General features: G+C 46.4%; 1 protein-coding gene across 1 annotated transcript in view; it reads left to right on the forward strand.

The window, feature by feature from the left end:
- faf1 (Fas (TNFRSF6) associated factor 1) overlaps positions 1 to 22,158 on the forward strand; it is a 490,861-nt gene that overhangs the window by 306,512 nt on the left and 162,191 nt on the right. Inside the window, exon 13 of the mRNA XM_038794284.1 lies at positions 6,858 to 7,012. Within this exon, the coding sequence (XP_038650212.1) occupies positions 6,858 to 7,012 (155 nt within the window). The remainder of the gene's footprint in view (positions 1 to 6,857; positions 7,013 to 22,158) is intronic.

Consider the following 22,158-nt stretch of genomic DNA (forward strand, 5'->3'; position numbering starts at 1 on the left):
CCACTGCCTTCAGCATGTCCCAAAAAATGCCCACTGACACCTCACCATTCTAATTGAACACCACATAATCCCTAATCGCCAACCACACCTTATCACAAAAATCTCCATCCGCCAACAACCCCGAGTCAAACCTCCACCCGGCCTCTGCTCTCGTCCCATACTGAACCGAATATCCAGCCAGTGGGGTGCATGGTCCGAAATAACTATCCCCGCATACTCTGCGCGCTCCACCCCAACCAAAATCTCGCGACTCACTACAAAGTAATCAATCCTCGAATACACCTTATAGACGTGTGAAAAGAGGGAATACTCCCTTCCCCCTGGGTTCTGAAAGCGCCATGGATCCACCGTACCCATCCTGTCCATAACCCCCCCCCCCCCCCCCCCCAGATCCCTTGCCATTCATACCCTACCCATTGACCTGGGGCTTGATCTACCTACCCTCGGCTCCAGGACACAGTTAAAATCTTCTCCCATGATCAATTGGTACGTGGCCAAATCCGGGATTGCCGCCATTAACCCCTCGTAAAACCCACATCATCCCAATTTGGGGCATACACATTTACCAACACTACCAGTGCCCCTTCCAATACCCCAATCACATATCTCCCATCTGGAACCCTCGCCTCCTTCGCACTCACAGATCCCATTTTTTTGCTCATTAAAATTGCCACACCCCTCGATTTCAAATCAAACCCCGAGTGAAAAACCTGCCGACCCACCCCTTCCTTAACCTAACCTGGTCCTTCACACGGAGGTGTGTCTCCTGCAAAAAGACAACCCCCTCTTTCAAGGTCCTGAGGTGCGCAAACACCTGCAACCTTTTAACTGGCCCATTCAGTCCCCGGACATTCCACGTTACCAACCTTGCTGGAGGCTTGTGCCTCCAATCCCCTCTACCGTCTGTCATCTTCCCCACTTAACTCCTGCGCCTTTAATTCCACTCTGTACCTAGCTCATCCCAGATGGCCCCTTTCTTCGCCCTTGACCATGTCATCTCTCACCCACTGCCGCGTCGCAGAAACCCGTCCCCGCTTTTCCCCTTCCCCTACCCCCCCATTCCCCGTTCCCCACTCTTCCCCCCCCCCCCCCCCCCCCCCCCCCAACCACCCCTCTTGGCCTTCTCCCCATCACCTCACTTCCGTTTACCAGCATAACCTGCTAGCGTGGCTGCCCCTGCCCAAAGGCACATCCTAATGACCCCCACTCTTCAGCTCAGAGAAGAAGGCCTCCTGCTGGCCTTAGCCTCCCCCACCCAAAGAAGGACTTCTTCTGAACTCCAGGTAGCCTTCTCCAAAAGCAAACAAACAGGTGTTAAACACAAACAGTCCTATAAAACAGGAGGGAAGATGGGAACATCCATCCCCACATAAGCTTTTCACCCTTAAAACCCCCCCCCCCCCCCCCCCAGAAAAGGCGAAAATCCCCCAATCCCTACACCCACTTCAAACATGCTACCGACCATTACACAGTGCAAGCACCCCGGTTCCCAAGTATTGTTTGCTCAGTTCTCCCCCAGTTTATGCTCCTTAATGAAGTCTTCGGCCGCTTCTGGGGTCTCAAAATAACACTCCCGGCCTCTGAACGTCACCCATAATTTTGCTGGGTAGAGCACCCCAAATCTGATCTGCCGCCGGTACAGCACCGCATTGGCCTTGTTGAAACCTGCCCACCGTTTTGCCAACTCGACTCCGATGTCCTGATAAATCCGGACGTTAATTCCCTCCCTGTCGCAGCTACGCTTCTCCCTGGTCCACCGTAGCATTTTCTCTTCCTCCACAAATTTATGGAGTCTCAAGATCACCGCCCGCGGCAGCTCCCCAGCTCTAGGCTTTTTCCTCAGAGACCTATGCGCTCGGTCCACTTCAGGTCATCCTCGAGACGTACCTCGTGACACTCACACCTTCCACTCCTTCAGGCAGGCCCACCCTTTGGTGGGGGATGAATGTAATGCGACATGAATCCAAGGTCCCTGAATCCATTCACCTGAGGAAGGTACAGTGGTCCGAAAGCCAGTGATTTGAAACAAAACCTGTTGGACTTTAACCTTGTGTTGTAAGACTTCTGACTGTGCTCACCCCAGTCCAACGCCAGCTCCACATAACCCTAACCCAACCTTGAGGGCAGCACGGTGGCGCAGTGGTAGCACTGCAGTCTCACGACGTCAAGGTCCCAGGTTCGATCCCGGCTCTTGGTCACTGTCCGTGTGGAGTTTGCACATTCTCCCCATGTTAGCGTGGGTTTCACCCCCACAACCCAAAAGATGTGCAAGGTAGGTGGATTGAACACGCTAAATTGCCCCTTAATTGGAAAAAATTAATTGGGTGGGCAGCACGGTAGCACAAGTGATTAGCACTGTGGCTTCACAGCGTCAGGGTCCCAGGTTCGATTCCCTGTTGGATCACTGTCTGTGCGGAGTCTGCACGTTCTCCCTGTGTCTGTGTGGGTTTCTTCCAGGTGCTCCGGTTTCCTCCCACAGTCCAAAGACGTGGCGGTTAGGTGGATTGGCCATGATAAATTGCCCTTAGTGACTAAAAAAGGTTAGGAGGGGTTGTTGGGTTACGGAGATGGGTGGAAGCGAGGGCTTAAGTGGGTCGGTGAAGACTTGAGGGCCGAATGGCCTCCTGCACTATGTTCTATGTTCTGTTCACGGGTTCTGCCTTCTGAAGGCTTTCTCCTGCTCCTCCACCTTTGCCCTCAGTGTTTTACAAAGGTCTCCGAGGAGCCCCACCTCCAGAGCCACCACAATCGCTGTGGTCGGACATCACTCCTTCAGTCTCCCGAATCTGTGACCCCTGAACCTCCAAACACCTCTCCAATGCCTTCTGCAATGGCCTTTACATGATCCTCATGCATTTCTTTCCTCTGTTTATGGACTTCCTCCTTGATAAAAGTCGTCAGTTCCTGTGTCTGGGGCCTCACAGCTTGCCCCTCCCCCGCCTGCATGCTGAAAGGGACTGCCTGTTCCAACTTTCCAGCCAAACCTCTCACTGTTTTCTGCCGCGTCCGCTGATCAGAAGACATACCATTTCAGGGGTAAACTACTCCTCTAACATTCACCTACGCCTTTTCATCAAAATTCCACCCGGATCTCAGTAAAAAGAGCCCTTTTCTGTGACTTTGAACAGGCACAGCCCTTTATGTGACCAATCACTCCATGTTCACAAGTGGAAGTCGGCTCAAAACATTCTTGGTTTTGCCTCCACTGGGCATCTCAGGAAAGAGAAAACTCCACCCCGTCACATTTCACAAGTTTCCAAAGAGTAAACGACCCTTGACGCCAAGGAAAAGGACAACAAGATCAGTTCTCCAGCGGGAGCCACCTCGTGCACGTCTTCCCCTTACATCGTGTCACCGGAAGCCCCATGCAGGGCAATATAAAGATACTGAGCCAAAGGGACTGTTGTTGAACCACCAAGCAACAGAATCCATACGGCATGCCCTCATTGACAAAATGTTCAACTTAGTATCGTGTCAGTCTATGGTATGAACAGACCTGTACATGGTGGTCAAAATGCATCTCCTTCAACATTTCCTTCTGTACTAATTCACTTAAAATTAAACCCATTGCTTCATCTGCTGTTGATCACCTTCAACACAATCCCAAGAAAACTGCCTGAACACAACTGATATAAGGCACAGCCAAATTTAAAACCCTTTGATTTCTAGTACAAGAAAATACACTTCTAGCATTTAACCCTCTCTACAACTTGCTAAATAAATCTGTATTCACATAAACTTCTCCCTAACTGCAGGGTTCATACCAATATCATAGCTAAAATGCTTTTAGTGATAACAGAGCTGCTTTTGTTGCACATCACATCATTTCTTGGCAGAGTGAATTACAAAATTGATACTCAGCCGTGAAACCTCTGTCCCTCTGCTACTCTGTTCAAAGACACAGGACCCTGTCTAGATCTTGAATTTTTTTCAGTAACTGATAATGTGCTCGTAAATTATCATCTTAGGAACAGTATAAGCGGTGCGCAGTCCTTTTTCCTACACTATACAAGTCGCTTCTCTTGTTTTCTGTGTAGTATTTGACGGGTGGGGGGGGGGGGGGGGGGGGGGCGGATGAGGTGGGAATTTATCCTTAAGTAGTGTGACTGTTTCACAAGACCTTTTCTAATGGCTTACAGTGAAAAGAGAGGAAAGCCATCCGCTTGCCACAAAGCAACAGTACTACAAAGAACAGATTAAGGGTTTAGAAAAGGTCAATGTGGGTTTTTCACTAACTAAACACTGTCTTAAAGTTTCGTATGCAGAAAATAATGAAGTCATCTAAGAGTTTTTAAAGAATTTTTATTTCTTTTTTTCTGCCTGCATTTGGTTGCCTGCTCAGCAGGGGTGTTTAATCTTTCCAGGCTTTTGAATTGACCCAATGAATGAGTGGGTAGCTGTCTCTCTAGGAGCTAGAAGCTTATTCTGAAGCCTAATCATTGAGCAAACATAGCCTTGCCCCCCTCCTCTAACAAACCTCAGACAATAGCAGGGATTCTAGTGGAGTAACCTGGATATTGCACACTGGGCTTTGAAATGTAGAATGGATGAGCAACTGAACCGACTGTGCCTGATCTTCTGCCTCTTTTTAATTAAGCATCATAAGTCCATCAACATATTTTATATCCTAATCACATATTTTGTATTGGCAGCATGGGACTTCGAAGTTCAGATTTAGTCAGGATAACCTGTTGTATTTGAATTGAAAATTGCAATTTATAAGGCAAAAGATTGTGTACCAGATGCATATTTCAGGGTCATTCTTCACTTTCATGTGATCAATGTTTAAGTAGATGTTGTCACTGCAAGGTTTGGAAAGTGATGTTGTAACCAATAAAAATAGATGATGCTTGATATATATCATATTTTGTATGAAATGTTGCTCTATAGTAGATGTGTAATAGGTATAAGCCTTGGCTCAGTGCTGATAGCATTCTCATTTCTGGGTGAGAAGGCTTGGGTTCAAGTCACAATCTAGAATTTGAGCGTATAATCCTGACCGCCATTCTAATATAGAATCGGAGGAGTGATCTACGGTTGGAAGTGCTGTCCTTCAGATGAGGCATTAAACTGAGGCTCAGAAAAGGTCCTTTGGCATTCTGTGAAGAAGACTAAGGGCGTTACCTGATTCGCCAACATCTATCCTTCAACTAAACACCACTTAAGAAAGGAAAATGTTTATCTGGTTATTTGTCTCATTGACATTTGTGGTTCCTTGCTGCGTGAAAATTGTTTGCAATGTTTTTTCTTTTTTTTTCATTACTTTATCAGAGTTACAAAGCCAGGGCTCAGAGTGTGGACAGGGGCAATCCCCTAACCCAGCTCCTTGCCTGCTCCAAAAAACCAATTCAAATTGAATCCGATTCATGGTCCCCACAAGAGAGAGATACCAGATTCAGGCATTACACCTGACCTCAGTCTCATCTTAGCCAAAAGGCCTTTTCTTGCATTACAACAGCAGCTTTTGGATTTATGCTTGTTAAGGATAGATTTGCAGGACTATGGGCTCAAAGCTTGGCAATGGAACTAATTGGGCAAATTGGCACAGACATGGATCAAATAGCTGCCTCCTGTGCTGTATATTTCTATGAACTATACTTCTGAAGAACTTCATTGGTTAAGAATATGTAAATTCTATAACTCTGGATTATCCTGGGGCATGAGTGGCTTATATAAATTCAGATTCTTTATTTAATATAATACAGATGTTCACATTATTTTAATAGTAGAAAACAATTCTTTAAACATGAATATAATCCATGGTTGCAACTATAATAATAATCATAATATTTATTATTGTCACAAGTAGGGTTAAATTAACACTGAAATTAAGTTACTGTGAAAATCCCATAGTTGCCACACTCCGGCACCTGTTCGGTTACACTGAGGGAGAATTCAAAATGTCCAATTCACCTCACAGTTACATTATTCAACAACATTTTTGTCTTTTTGTTTCATGTATTAGAAATCTTAATCATGCCACCCCCATTTCTCAATGAGAAATGTCCAGTTATGATATCCAAATATAGATGCACAATTCTGAATGGACAGAAACCACATGCTGCTTATCTCATTTAGTGCATGCAATTCATGCCAGATTTTATCCAGCAACTGCAACATATGTTAGAAGTCAGGTCTCTTTTCTGTAAAATTTGCAGTGTTTTCTATTTTTGTTGACATTAAATTGGTCAATGAATGATTTAAATCTGTTGTGATATAAAGATTTTCTAATTAGCAGTTTATGTTGGCAATTTATAAAGATCTTGATCCAAACATAATCCAAATTTAAGCATAACATTTCTCAGCATTCTATAATAAAATGAAATATTAATGTCCCATTAGCATGAGAAACTGAACAAAGCCCTTAGCTGTGTAAAATAAGTCAAAATACTTGTTTGCAGTATCTGTTTGCTTCAAGGCAGCAAAGATCTAAGTGCTGCAATTCATATGTTTAATTTGTGTTGAATACATTAAATAATGAGGTATAGAAATTATGAAGCAGTCAAATCATTGCAATTAATTGGACAACTTAAATTTAATTGAAAAGAAAAATTGTATTGAGTGATATTAGCCAAAAGTTGCTTTAATTATCTGCACTGTTATTTTTGAGGTTTATGAGACTTCATCTATATTGTTCTGTAAGGGTAAAATGCATGACGCTTCTTGTATGATGTGGTAGCATCTGGGAGCTGTGCGAAAATTCTCATTGCAGTGCTAATATTCTGTATAGTTTCTGTGTTAATGGAGCTGTAAGTCAGCTGTAAGCAATATATTTTTGTATGATGAGGAATGTTATAGAGGTGGGTTACTTGTATTGAAAATGTTAAAATTATTAATCTGTCATTTATTTTTATCAGAGAAAGCTGCTTGCCATCTACCTCCATCATGATGACAGTGTTCTTACAAATGTGTTCTGTTCCCAACTGCTGTGTGCTGAATCTATTGTCTCCTACCTCAGTCAAAATTTTATCACTTGGGCATGGGACATGACAAGGGAATCTAACAGAGCAAGGTACACAATTTTATTCTCTAACTTATATTTGTTTTAATTGGAACTTATTATTTTTATTGACTTAGTACAAGCAGGAAAAATACATTTTCTAAATGCGCTTTGATCCATCTTTAATGTTACTTTGAAGAAGTGTAAACAAACCCAAAGGTGAATATTGTGTAATCTAAGTGATACCCCATTTTGTAGAGATAAATTTTTAATTTTTTTGCAAAAATGTTGTTTGATATTGCTGATAGAAAATGTCCTTTAGGATTTTTATTGGTAACACTGGGGAGTGTGACATTGGACCCCTAATATAGAGCCTATGACCCTATTACACAATAGGTTGACATTCACCTCAGCATGGATCCCAAGGCTATGTCTCTCTCAACCTAACCTGAACCTAATCTGAATGGGGCTACTGTATATAGGAAAGGTTTTCTGTGGATGAAGTTCAATTGAGACAGGAATGGAAGAGAACGGGATGATGTACGACAGGCCTGAGAAGCAACAGGGTAGAACTGGAGTACTTGGGATGGACCTGGGAGCAGACCAGGTCCAGGGCACTGAAGCAAATAGAGTGAGAATATCTAAATTGGAAGATCAATGGAGAATGAAGTGATGGAAATGCTTTATAAGAGGTATAATTGGCCCAGAACTTTGGTGGTGTAGCAATATTCATTGAATTGCCACTCACTCCTTTTTATTTACCCATGTCGGGAACTGCACGTTCCTGGTGTGACCTCCCATCCCTGGCCTGGTGAAAAATGTGCAGCAGCTCCAGAGTCCTTTCTCTTTCGGGCAACAGCATTGGGGGAAGCAAAGCCACGCCCCCTTTGTGCAGCACTAGCTGCCGTAAAGCAGGTAAGTTTAAAGGTCCCAACTACTTTGAAAAAAGAGAAAAGGTCATTGGATGAGAGGTTAGGGTGGCCGGGGTGTCGGCTGGTGGGGAGGGGGTTTGGGTAGTCATGGTGAAGGGTCCAATTGTCAGGTGGGTGAGGGGGCGACTGCTTTGGGGGATGGGCAGGGCGTGTGGGATGCGAGATCATTGAGAGGTGGGGTCAAGCCAGGAAAGTGGTCAGGGGATCCGGTGAGGGATCAGGAGGTGGGGGTGGTGTTAACCCAGGAGTTAGAAGTGGATTTAATCCTTCTAACATTTGCTGGATAAATGTTCTGCCAAGAGAGTCAGAAATACCCAAATTGTCGGATTTAAATTGGAATTCCAGGTACGGGGTGATTACCCATTGGAAATTTAAACATCCTGGGCAATTCCCATGCAGTCCTTACCTGGGGGCGCCCAAGGGGTTCTCCAGCACATCACCTGGGGTACCTCCACAGTGCAATCCCCGGATAAGCGAAGTTCTGGGTAAGTGTGTCTTTCTACGTATATAAAAGCAAAACATCTCTCTCTGTTTGTTTGTTGACAACTCCTCTGAGGTCCTTGGGCCAATCTCACCCAAATTTGATGGGGTGATGCCTTGGTCAAAGGACATGTCGTAGGGGGGTGGATATCTAACCAGACCTACTGGAGTTGGGGGCTGGGCATGACATCTTTGGCTTCCTTTCAGAAGGTACCATGGCCCTGCCTACACTGTGTCCCCGCTAACCCCATAACTCAATCATACTTAACCTAAACCATGCATTCCAAGAAAGAATGCAACAAATTTATGTCATAAATCCTCAACTTTCTTTCACTGGTGTGTTTTTCTTTTTATTTGTTTCATGTAAGTAATGTTCTCAGACAATACACATTTATTACTTGGCAAGGGAAAGTGACAGGTGGCTCGCAGAGACAGGGAAGTTGAAGAGGCTGGAGTAAAAGGCAAACGGTTCATAGAAAGTGACAGACAACAATTAGAGAAAGGGAAATGAAGAGGCGAGAGCAAGAGGTTGACAAAATGCAAGAAGAACCAGGGCTGCAACCAAGACTCCTTAAGGAAGCTTTCATTTATGATGCTCATTGAAGCAGACCCAGAATATTGACAGTAATCAGAAGTATGTGAATATTGTGGTGCAACAAAGTGTTTGCTGCGCAAATGGGAAAGTATAATTGTCACCCTTAAGCCTGACCCATTCTTCTTACGAGAACAGCAACAAAATTAAAATACTTCCTGAGAAACATCAGAAAATATAACAGTTGTGTAGGATCACCAAAAAATCTCTTTATTTTGGCTGAAGAAGGAAGAAGTTATAAATTATTTAGCGTTTCAACAAACAATTAAAATGCAGACAGTGACACTGAAAATGAACAGTGACATTACAGACACTGCCTTTGACACTGACGATTAAATATTCAGAGTATTAAAAACATTGAGGAAATTCATGTCGGTGTAGATTCTAATTCTGAGAATTCTTGAGAGTAACACTGAGGATATAGAGATGATTAGTAGAAATCGTATCGTAAAAATTGTAAATCTAGTCAAATGAAAAGGAAAATAAATTAAAGTAAATTCTTGTGAAATTTAATAGTTTTTGTCAAATAATATTTTTAAGTATACTTCTGTGTGAATTTAGATATTTATCTTTCATATTTCTGGGATTAAAATTGTTGGTTAAAATAATTATGCGAAAGAAGAAAATTAATTGTTGAATGAAATCTGTTGAACATAAGAAATGCTTCAAATAAATTACTTCATGGAAACATTTCCGTGGTCTAATTTTTCAGCTTTCATACCTATTTCATTCAGTCAATATGCTTCTCGGGTGAATATTTCAGATTCTCTTTCTTATTTTTTTTAATCCCATTTTTAATTTTTATTCCTTTATTTCCCAGATAAAGGATGGGATGCACAGCTTATTCTTAATAAGAATTTAATCTTCAAATTAATAGGGTTGACAACATTAAATGTCAGATGTCAGAGTTATTAAGTATACAGTAATTAAACATTCACTTAGCAGTAATCACAACAAAATCTTGCAAGTTTTAACTGGGTAATTCGATCACAACCCAGTTCCAAGCTCACTGTACATGTTGATCGCACTCCAAAGCGCCTGTTCCAACACTTAGTCCTAATAATAATAATCTTTATTGTCACAAGTAGGCTTACATTAACACTGCAATGAAGTTACTGTGAAAAGCCCCTAGTAGCCACATTCCGACACCTGTTCGGGTACACAGAGGGTGAATTCAGAATGTCCAATTCACCTGACATCACGTCTTTCGGGATTTATGGGAGGAAATCGGAGCACCCGGAGGAAACCCACGCAGACACAAGGGGAATGTGCAAACTCTGCATAGACAGTGGCCCAAGTCGGGAATCGAACCTGGGACACTGGTGCTGTGAAGCAGCCGTGCTACCCGCTGTGCTACAGTGCTGCCCTCTTGTACCTTAGTCTCAAGCTATTTATATAACAATTAGCTTATTTAATTGTTTCTTGGGCAGCCGTACAACTTGTGAAACTGTGATTTACGCCTTGGTGGTAACTCTATATTGAACATCAGCTGGTGTAGTTCAGGAGCTCCACTCTGGCTTGGTCGTCTCTGCCATATTTTCTGAAGATGAAGAAGACAGTGGGCTGAAAGCTGTTGGATTCACTGACCTCTGTTTCCTTTGGGCCCTCTTCTTGGTCAGCTGAGCTTCCCAGTTTTCCTGACCCCTTCTAATGCCTGTTCAGACAGTCAATCTCCAGAAATTGCAGCTGTCGGCGATTGTCTGCATCGATGTCCATAACTTCGTGTCTCATTTACAAGTGTCCCTGTAGTGTAGGAATGGACATCCAGCCGATCAATGCTGATAGATGGCTGTGTGATAACAACCTAGACCATGACTCGTCTCCCTGGTGCTGATGATGAAAACAAATTCTTTACAGGCATGAGTGAGTCTGTCCATTGCCGTTGAAGGTGTTCCTCAGCATGGAATGCTAGTGCAGTATCATTGATGAAGAAGAGCTCTGAGAATGGCTAAATAGCTTTCTACCAGTACTTGTATGAAAGTAGACACTCTCTGCAGATGACCTGAAAGCTTATAACAGCAGCAAAGAGAGGAATATGCCAAAGAGTCTCAGCATCAGAACACAACCCTGTTTGACCCCACTGTGGATATCAAATGGTTTTTATGTTGACCATCATAGCTGACCTCGCCCATCATAATGTCAGAGGAAGAGGAAATCATATTAAGCAGCATCGTTGGGCAGCCAGTTTTCTCCAGCAGTTTAAGTTGACTGCCTCTGGTCAAATGCTTTGGTGAGTTTTATAATAGCCTCCTTAATTCACGGCATTTCTCTTGCAGCTGCCGGACTGAGAAGATCATGTCAATTGTGGATCTTTGCAGTTCTGAAACCACAATTGAGGATGATGAGTTCAGCAAGGATCCAGAGTCTGATCAGGGCAACAACAAGGGCAAATAATTTTCACGTGATGTTCAACAGGAAGATAACTCAATAATTGCAAGTGCTGCCGTCACCTTGTTGTATAGGGTCACAAGCTTTGCATCACACATACCCTGAGGCACTGCTCCCTCCAGCAGAGGCAGAGAAGTTGTCCAAATGCTCAACAATTGCCAATTTCGCTGCTTGATGAGTTCACATGCCATAGTTTATGGCAAGCGAGTCAATAGCTTTGCTAAGCGCCTCTACTGTAGGTTCAATATCCAACTCTTCCATGACAGGCGAGCTCACTATGGTATTCAGAACGTCCTTTAGTTCTCCCTAGAGTACAGCTCAAGTAGAACATAAGAACTAGGAGTAGGTAATTCAGCCCCTCGAGCCTGCTCTGCCATTCAATGCAATCATGGCTGATCTATTCTTGGCCTCATCTCTACCTTTCTGCCCGCTCCCCTTTATCCCAAATTTAAAAGCCTATCTGTTGCCCCAAATTTGTTTTGTGTTCCGGTGTCCGCTGCACTCTGGGGTAGAGAATTCCACAGATTCGCAACCCTTCGAATGAAGTAGTTCCTCTTCCTTTCTGTTTTAAATCAGTCACCCCTTAACCTAAAACTATAATGCCTCGTTTTAGATTTCCCAATAGGGGGAAACATCTACTTTACATCTACCCTGTAAATATCCCCTTTAGTATCTTGTATACGTCAATTAGATTTCCTCTCATTCTTCTAAACTCCAGCGAGTATAGGCCTAAACTGCTCAACAAGACAAGTCCTTCATCCCTGGAATCAATTTACATTTATGGGCTTCTTCAAGTAAGGGGACCAAAACTGTGCACAGTGCCCCAGATCCGGTCTCGCCAGTGCGCTATAGTTGCAACAGCATTTCCCTACTTTAATACTCAATTCCATCAGCAATGAATGCTAAAATTCCATTTGCCTTGCTTATTGCCTGCTCCACTTGCATACTAATCTGCGATTCATGCACAAGGACACCCAGATCCCTCTGCACCAAAGCAATTTAAAGTTTCTCTCCATTTAGATAAATTGTCTTTTTAATCCTCCAACCAAAATGGATAACTTCACACTTAGCCACATTAAATTTCATCTGCCAAATTTTGGCCGCCCACCTAACCTATCCATATCCATTTGTAAATTTCTAATTTCCACAGTTCAATTTGCTTTCCCACCTATTTTAGTGTCGTCTGCAAATTTGGCTATGGTGCATTCTATTCTTGAATCCAAGTCATTAATATAGATTGTAAAGAGTTGGGACCCGAGGACCGAACCCTGTGGCACACCATTAGTTACTATTTGCTAACCAGAGTAAGACCCATTTACCCTAATTCTCTGCTTTCCGTCGGTTGGCTAATCCTCTATCAAGGAGAATATATTACCCAACCCCATGGGATCTTACCTTGTGTATTAACCTTTTGTGCGATACCTTATCAAATGCCTTCTGAATTCCAGATACACTGCATCTACAGGACCCCCATTATCCACTTTGCTTGTTACATCTTCGAAGAACTCTAGCAAATTAGCCAAACACATTTTGTCCTCAATAATATCATGCTGACTCTGATGAATTGCGTTTTGACATTTTCCAAATCTCCTATAATGAATTCTAACACTTTCCCAACGACAGATGTTAAACTGATTGGTCAATAGTTTCCTACTTTCAACCTTTCTCCCTTTGTTGAACAGGGGTGTTACATGAGCCTATGTCCAATCCACGAGAATCTTACCAGAATCCATGGAATTTTGATAGTGTTCCACCCATGTCTCCAGATGTTTATTGCAGCCAATGATGAACTCTCCCTCCTTTGTTCTTAAGGATGGAACTGTCTTCTTTGATGGATCTATTGCCTTTTCAGTCCCAGCACGCATGTCCCTAGAATTCCCTATGTCAGAAGTGGAGTCAAAATCATCTTGCCCAAATCTCTCTCATAATTAATGAGAGTGGATCGCTTGGCTTCAATGTAAGTTTCCATTGCAATGATGTTAGCCAGATGGCTTTTTGTCAACTCTTGCTTCCTGTGTGTTGAGTGTGGGGTATTGTGAATGGTGTCTTGAAATATGTTCCATTTTGCTTCTGTGTTCTGCATGGCAATGATGGTCTTGATTAATAAGGGGATCAGGGGTTATGGGGAGAAGGCAGGAGAATGGGAATGAGAAAATTATCAGGACAGCACGGCTTCACAGCACCAGGGTCCCAGGTTCGATTCCTGGCTTGGGTCACTGTCTCTGGAGTCTGCACGTTCTCCCCATGTCTGCATGGGTTTTCTCCGGGTGCTCCATTTTCCTCCCACAGTCCGAAGATGTGCGGGTTATGTGGATTGGCCATGTTAAATTGTGCTTAGTGTCCTAAAAAGGTTAAGTTGGGTTACGGGGATAGGGTGGAGGCGTGGACTTGAGTAGGGTGCTCTTTCCAAGGGCCGGTGCAGACTTGATGGGCTGAATAGCCTCCTTCTGCACTGTAAATTCTATGCTCCTATGATCAGCCATGATTGAATGGTGGAGAAGACTCGATGGGCCGAGTGGCCTAATTCTGCTTCTATGTCTTATGGCAATGCTGGAGAGCACATGTTTAATCAAGTCTAGAAACTGTTAGGTCTTATCTTGATAAACAGTGGATATGAGGATGACCTGCTTCAAATGAAAAAGCTTCAAGGGTTGCATCCTAACCCTAGTACACACCAGGTGCTCTGGCTTCCTCCCACAGTCCAAAGATGTGCAGGTTAGGTGGATTGGCCATGCTAAATTGCCCTTAATGTCTAAAAAAGGTTAGGTGGGGTTACTCTGTTATGGGGATAGGGTGAGGCGAGGGCTTAGTAGGGTGCTCTTTCCAAGGGCCGGTGCAGACTCGATGGGCCGCGTGGCCTCCTTCTGCACTGTAAATTCTATGATTCTATGATCATGCCTGAGGCAGGAGTGCCATGACTCGTTGTCTGTGCCCACTCTAGCACTGAAGCTCCCAGCAGGTAAATATGTTCTGACTTGGGGATCTGCTCGTATCAGGTCAAGCTCTCTGAAGAACTGATCTTTCACCTTTCTCATGCAGCACAGCAGAGGTTAACTGGCCCTGATTGTGTTGAAGGGCAGACAGAACATGTTCTGTACTACACGTGGGTGGTTCAATCATTTTCAGCAGTGAAGCCTCCACCCTGCTCATAGGTTTCCTATGAACTCTTTTCCTGGCAAAGTAAGATTGGTCCCTCCTAGGTAAGCTGTGTCAATGATCATTCCATATTATTCACAGTTGACTTGCGGGCATTGTCATCAGTTGCAAACTGTCTGGTTGTTCTAGCTTGCCAATTGAAGAGTTACCATCATTTTTCATTTGGTTTGTTTGTTTGCCGAGTGTGATAGATTCGGTCCATTTGTTGAGCAGAGACTAAGCTCCAAGCATCCATCATAGCAGGTTGATCATGGCAAGTCAGCACCTTGCTAGTTGGAGGTTCTCTGATTTGAGCTGGGTGGTGGCTAACCAGAGGACATTATGACCTTTCTCACTACTGGAGACTGCCCGTTGCACTTATTCACTACACCAATCAAGTTAGGCTTATCACTCATAACTGCTGTAATCAGTGTTGAGTTGATGCTTCGTGGCAAATTTAAATGTCCTCTGCAGGGTGCAAGCATAGTCCAAATTTGTGGAGTATCCAGGATGCCCAAATGGCAATGGTCTTGTCCTTCCCTGTTTGATCCGGTGGGGGAGGGGGGATGTGGGGATGTGCTTGATCTCCGTTTGAATTTTGAGAGGAACAGAAGCTGGAAGATTGCCCAGTTTGAAGATGGTGGGAGAATAAAAATAACCAACAGAGTAGCTTGGATGTATTGTAAAAGTAGGACAAGGGACTGAGGCCTCCACGATTAAGGAGGTTAAATGAAAGTTTTATCTCTGAGAATATCTGGAATTCGGAAACTTCTCCAGAGGACTGTGACATATTTATGGGTGGTCTCTACAGAAGTGGATAACTTTAAAATTTACCTTATAAGAGAATTCTTGAGATTGGTAGGAAATATACCTGAATGCATAACCTACATTATTATGTTGATAGTGCTTGTTCTAAGTCTTTCCTATACAATAGTTGGTTTTGTTTACAAAACAAAGGTGAAATCTTGCGGTGTAGTCCTATTGGTTAAAATTAGGTAAGCGGGAACGTCTGGTGGAGGTTGCACATTAGGTGACTCCTGCTAGAGTGTTTGATTTTTGGGCCTTTATGCCTGGTCTCGGGTACTTTTTGGATGTGTTGGTGTGGGGAGTCATAAGGAATCGGTGGAATGTCAAAGTTCTAGAAGAAGGGTTAGGGAAAGAAGGTGGCGAGCCAAAGTCTACCGGAGAGTGTTGCTGTGAGTCCAGCAGGAGGAAAGATGGCGGGTGCTGGTTCGTCGGGTGGGGCTGCTCCATTACGGTGGAGACTCTGACCTAGGTGGTGTTGGGGGAGTTTGAAAGATTGTTCATCAACCATTTGGAGGTGATTCGGAGGGAGATGACAGCTTCACTGAAAGAATGGGTGGAGGAGGTGCTTGACCCGATAAAGATTGCATTAACAAAGATGTTGGTTGAGATGGGGGAGCAAGGAGAGAAGATGAGGGGGATGCAGGAGACATTGTTGCAACATAGCGACCAGTTTACCTTGAAGAATGAGGAGCTGTGGAGGGTGGCAAAGGTCAATAAAGGGCTAAGAGCCAAGGTGGATGCCTTGGTGAACAGGTGGAGGCGACAGAACTTTAATATTCTGGGTCTGCCAGAGGGGGGTGGAGGGCCCGAAGCTGACTGAGTATTTTGCAGGCATGTTCGGCAAGTTGATGGGTAGGGGGAAGAGCCCTCCCTCTATGTGTAGGGCATATCAGTGCCTCCGGCCGAAGCCTAGAGGAAATGAGCCACCAAGGGCGGTCTAGTCTGCTTCTATAGTTATCACATGATGGAGAAGGGTTTGAGCTGGGCAAAGCAGAAGTGGAAAGCAAAGTAGGAAGGTGTTGGTATACGTATATACCAAGACCTGACGGCGGAGTTGGCGAGAAGATGGCATTGTGCAGCAGTGGGATGAGGTTCGGAGTGGTCTACCCAGCGAAGCTGAGAGTGACTCAGAACTCAAAGCACTTTTATTTTGAGGCGCCGTAGGCGTTTGTTATGGCTAAAGGACTGGGACTGAGATGAGTGTTGGATCTAGACTTTGATGATGTGGACTGGGAATGTTTATTCTTTGAGTTTTTTTCTTCGATATTTTTTCAATGGGATTTTTTTAACATGTGTTCTTGTCTCTTATCTCTTATGCATCTGCTTTTGTTTTGTTTGTAGGATGTGGTCTCCCCACTCTGGCGGTATGGCTGGGAGTGAGGGGGGGTGTTGGATGGTTTCTGGGCGCGATGGGGATTGGTTGCTGAGGGTATAGTGGGGTGGAATGGGGGCTCTGGTGGCAGTCACAGCGCTAGCAAACTAAGGTTGGCTAGTGAACAGGAATGTGGTGTGGAGAGAGACCACAGTCGTTGCAGACTGGTCGAGCGGATTTTGATGGACCTGGGAGGGGTGAATGGTGGGAAGAGGTGATCGATACTGGCCGAGGTGTTTGCAAGAGGAAGTGGATGGGGGGATTCTGGGAGGAGTGGTGGGGGTCAATGGTAACAAGAGATAAAGTGGGTCTGCTGAGATGAGCGGGACCTGGGGTAATGGTGATGGCGGATAGGAAGGACATTGGGGGTGGAGAGACCCTCGGTCAAAATGGCGACGTGGACCATGAGGGGGTTAGGGAGACCGGTGAAAAGAGCGAGAGTTTTTGCGCATTCGAAGCCGATGTGGTGATGCTGCAAGAGACCCATTTGAGGGTGAAGGATCAGATGAGGTTTAGGAAGGGTTGGGTGAGCCAGGTATTTAATTCCGGGTTTGATAGTAGGGCTCGGGCTGGGAATTTTGGTCGACAAGCAGGTGAGATTCCAGATGAAGAATGTGGTGACGGATTAAGGGGGCAGATACATGATTGTAACGGGTGCATTGGAGGGGAGGTTAGTGGTGCTGGTAAGCGTATGTGCTCCCAAATGTGATGGTGCGAGGTTCCTGAAGAGAACGATGGCTACAATCCCGGATTTGGATACCCAGGTGAGGGATTGGAACACATTGCTGGAGTCTAGGGAGGACAGGTCCCAGCTGCGCTCGCGGACCCCTTTGGGGGAGGCAGAGACATTGGCTGGGCTTACGGGGTGGGATTAACCCGTGGAGATTTTTCCACCCGAGGGATCGGGAGTATTTGTTTTTTTTCCTCGGTGCACAAGATGTTCTCAAGGATCTGCTTTATTGTGGTGGGGAAGGCGCTGTTGGCTGGAGTTAAGAGAGCAAAGTATTCGGCAATTGTGATGTTGGATCACGTACCACACTGTATGGGTGTGGTATTAGAAAAGGGAATGGCCTAGAAGTCGGCTTGGAGGATGGATGTGGGACTGTTGGTGGATTAGAGTTTCTGTTTTAAGCTAGGGAAGGTGATTGAGGAGTATGTGGGGTTCAATTGTACAGGGGAGGCCTTACCGTCGGTAATTTGGGAAGCCCTGAACCCAGTGGTGAGGGGGAAGGTGATCTTGCTGAGGTGGATAGGGAAAGGGAGGAACGCCAGCAGTTGATAGAAGAGATTTTGGAGGTGGATGGGAGGTAAGCCGGGGACCTGGATCCGGAGCGCGTGGCAAAGTGGAAGGAGTCGTCGGCGAGGTTCGATCTGCTGTCCACTGGGAAGGCGATGCGTCAGTTGAGAAGGGCGAGTGGGACCGTCTATGAGTACAGGGAGAAGGTGGATCGTACATTGGCAGATTAGCCTCATAGGTAGTCCGCGGTGAGGGCGATGGTTTGGGTTTGGGTTAGAACACGGGGGCTGGTAATGGCACCAGAGCCATTAATAAGACGTTTGAGGAGTCTTATGGGAACTTGTATCAGTCGGAACCACCAGAGGACGAGCGGGAAATGAGGGAGTTTTTTTGTTGGGGGGGGGGGGGGGGGGGGCGGGTTAGAGAGTCCAAGGTTGGGTGAAGTGGAAAAGGTGAGGCTGGAGGAGTCAGTGGGAGTGGAGGAAGTGAAGGTGGCAATCGGGAAGATGCAGGCGGGGAAGGCGGCGGGGACCGATTGCGTGCCTGGTTGAAGTTTACAAGAAATTTAAGGACAAGCTGGCGCCGTTGTTGGTAGAAATGTTTGAGGATGACTTCCGGTGGCGGCAATGAAGGAGTAGATCTTTGGACCTTTCCCCGATTTCTTTCTCAGTGCATGGAGAGGCGGACCAGGAGTGCTCGCAGAGGAAGAAATAGGCGAATAGAGAAGGGCTGGGCTGAAGCTGCAGCGGAAGAAAGCAATGGTGGAGGACCGGAGTCCTGGCTCGACGTCCCAGCGGTCAACGGAGCAGCCGATGCAGTTCATACAAGAGGGCTTCACCAAGCAGAAACAGGAATGCTCGGACCCAATTAAGGAATCGATTGCTTGGCTGGAACATAGACTGGATGCTCAAGATCGGGTGATCCAGAAAGTGGAGCAGGCACTGACTGAGCAGGAGGAACACGAAACAGCAGTGGAGTTGGAGGTGGGGATGCTGAGCGACCAGCAGAAAAGGTTTCAGGAGAAGGTGGAGGATCTAGAGAATAGGTCCCGTCAGCAGAACTTGAGAATCGTTGGTCTCCTGGAGGGGTCTGAAGGAGCGGGCGCAGGGACATATATAGCGGGTATGTTCGAGAAGTTAATGGGGGATGGGACATTCACCGGTGGACAGGGCTCACAGAGCACTAGCGAGGAAGCCGCGTGTAGCCCCCCCCCCCCCCCCCCCCCGAGGTCGATGGTGGTGAGATTCCGCAGGTACCTGGACAAGGAGTGTATTTTACAGTGGGCCAGGCAGACATGGAGCTGGAAATGGCAGAACAGCATCCTGCTTGTATACCAATATCTGAGCGCGGACGTAGCCAGGAGAAGAGCAGGGTTCAGCCAAATAAAGTCGACACTCTTCAAGAAGAAGGTGAAGTTTAGACTGCTGTATCCGTCTTTGGGTCACTTATGAGGAGCAACGTTTCTACTTTGAGTCGCCCGAGGAAGCAATGGACTTTGCCAGAAGCGCCAGAAGGACAGGGCTGGCAGTGGACTGAGGTGTTTGAGCTTTGCTGCAGCGTTCATGTTAAAAACGTTTTTGTTTTTGGACTATATCTGTAATGCCTTCTGTATTGATCCTGGAGCTTCCGCATAGCTGTGTGAGTTAAAATTTACATTTGCACTGATGGGGGATGGAGGTGTGAATTTTCAGTGTGGGGTTTTTGCTTTTCTTTGTGTTTCTTTCGGCCAACTGAGCTCGGATTGTTTTCTTTTGCATATGTGTGGCCGGAGGGTTTTTGGGGGGGGGGGGGGGGGGGGGGAGAACAATAGATGGAAAAATGTCTGGTGCCATGGGTGGGGGCTACCAAGCTAGCTGGGTGGGCTGGATCACAGAAGCGCAGTGGGGGGTGAGCAGATGTTATGCTTGTTGAAAGGGGCGGTTTGCATAGTGCTGTTATGGGGGCGGGAGGGGGGAGAACTGGCCTGCTGACAGGGGAGGGACTTTTGCTGGGGGACAAAAGGGAGGTCGGGGACGGAAGCTGCCTGGGGGCGGGCTTGCAGATGCGCGGGGCGCGAGCTGGAAACTGGCCCAAGAAAGGCGATGGCTGATCGGCGGAGGGGGCGAGAAGCCCCCCAACTAGACTGATCGCATTGAATGTTAGAGGGCTAAATGGGCCGGTTAACAGGGCACGCGTGTTTGCGCATTTGAGGGGATTGAAGGCGGATGTGGCAATGTTACAGGAGACGCACCTTGGGGTAACCGATCAGATTAGATTAAGGAAGGAATGGGTCAGACATGTATTTCACTCGGGGCTGGACTCTAAGACTAGAGGGGTCACGATCCTGATTAATAATCGAGTATCATTCAAGCGGGAAGAACAGTTGCGGATGAGGGAGGCCATTACATCATGGTTAATGGGAAGCTGGAAGGGCTGCCGCTGCTGCTCGTGAATGTGTGCGTGCCAAATTGGGATGATGTGGAGCTCATAAGGAGGAGGTTGAGGAAAATCCCGGACCTGGATTCGCACAATATGGTCGTGTGGGGTGGGGGGGGGGGGGGGGGGGGTGACACAGTTATTGACCCAAGGCTAGACCGGTCGAGCTCAAGGACAGGCAGGGTGCCAGCAATGGCAAAGGAGCTAAAGGGGTTTACGGAGCAGATGGGGGGAGTGGAGCCATGGAGGTTTGGACGGCCAAGAGTGAAGGGGTTCTCCTTTTACTCACACGTGCATAAAGTGTACTCCAGGATCGACTTTTGCATCTTGAACAGGGCTTTACTGACTGGGGTAGTGGACACTGGGTATTCAGCGATCACGGTCTCTGATCATGCCCAGCACTGGGTGGACCTGCAGGTAAGCAAGCAGGGTGGCCTACGTCCGCATTGGAGATTGGATGTTGGACTGTTAGCGGATGAGGAGGTGTGCGGGCACGGGGGAAGTCTCAGCTGCAATGGTCTGGGAGGCGCTGAAGGCGATAGTCAGAGGGGAGCTGATCTCGATACGGGCCCACAGGGAGAAGGTAGACAGAGCAGAGACGGACCGACTGATAAGGGAAATACTTCAGGTCAACTGGAGATATGCGGAGACCCCAGAGGCAGGGCTTTTAAGGGAACGACGGAGGCTACAGGCAGAGTTTGGCTTGTTAACTACAGGGAAGGCAGTGGAGCAGCTGAGGAAGGCGAGGGGGACAATATCTGATTATGGTGAGAAGGTCAGAAGAATGCTTGCGCAGCAGCTCAGAAAGAGGGAGGCAGCCAGGGAGATTGGGAAAGTAAGGACAGGGATAGGAACCTGGTCAGAGATTCAGCAGGGGTTAATAGGGCGTTTAAGGAGTTTTATACCAGGCTGTATGAATCAGAACCCCCCAGCTAGGCCGGAGGGAATGAGGCAATTCTTAGGAGGGCTGAGGTTCCCGAAGGTGGAAAGAAGTGTTGGCAGAAGGGCTGGGGGCCCCGATCGGGATGGAAGAAATAGCAGAAGGGCTGAAGGCCATGCAATCGTGTAAAGCCCCGGACGAGTACCCAATGGAGTTTTATAAAAGGTTCTCTGGGATACTGGGGTCGCTGCTGATGAGGACATTCAATGAGGCAAGGGAGAGAGGGGCACTTCCCCCGATGATGTCACAGGCAACTATCTCAGTGATCCTGAAACGGGATAAGGACCTGGAGCTATGCGGGTCCTACAGACCGATCTCCTTATTAAATGTGGACGCCAAACTTTTGGCCAAAATCTTATCCCCTACAATCGAAGACTGCGTTCCGGACGTGATTGGGGAGGACCAGGCGGGATTTGTTAAGGGCAGGCAGTTGGTGGCCAACATTAGAAGGCTGCTGAATGTGATCATGGTGCCCCCAGAGGGTAGGGACTTAGAGGTAGTGGTCGCAATGGACACAGAGAAGGCATTTCATTAGGTGGAATGGACTTTCTGTGCGAGGTGCTGGGTGGTTGGGTTTGGACGGGGCTTCATCAACTGGGTCAGACTGCTGTATCAGGTGCCCATGGCGAGTGTACGGACGAACAGGTTGACAACGGGCTATTTTAGGCTGCACTGGGGGACGAGGCAGGAATGCCCCTCCTCCGCATTGCTGTTTGCGCTGGCCATAGAGCCGCTGGCAATTGCGTTGAGAGCCTCAAGGGGCTGGTCCGGGGGCGGGGCGGGGGGGGGGACACAGAGTCTCGCTGGACGCAGATGACCTGCTCCTATATGTTTCGGACCCACTAGATGGGATACAAGAAATGATGAGGATTCTGGGGTAATTTGACCGGTTTTCGGGTTATAAATTGAACATGGGGAAA

This window comes from Scyliorhinus canicula, chromosome 4 (genome assembly GCF_902713615.1).
Source record: "Scyliorhinus canicula chromosome 4, sScyCan1.1, whole genome shotgun sequence".
NCBI classification, from domain to species: Eukaryota; Metazoa; Chordata; class Chondrichthyes; order Carcharhiniformes; family Scyliorhinidae; genus Scyliorhinus; species Scyliorhinus canicula.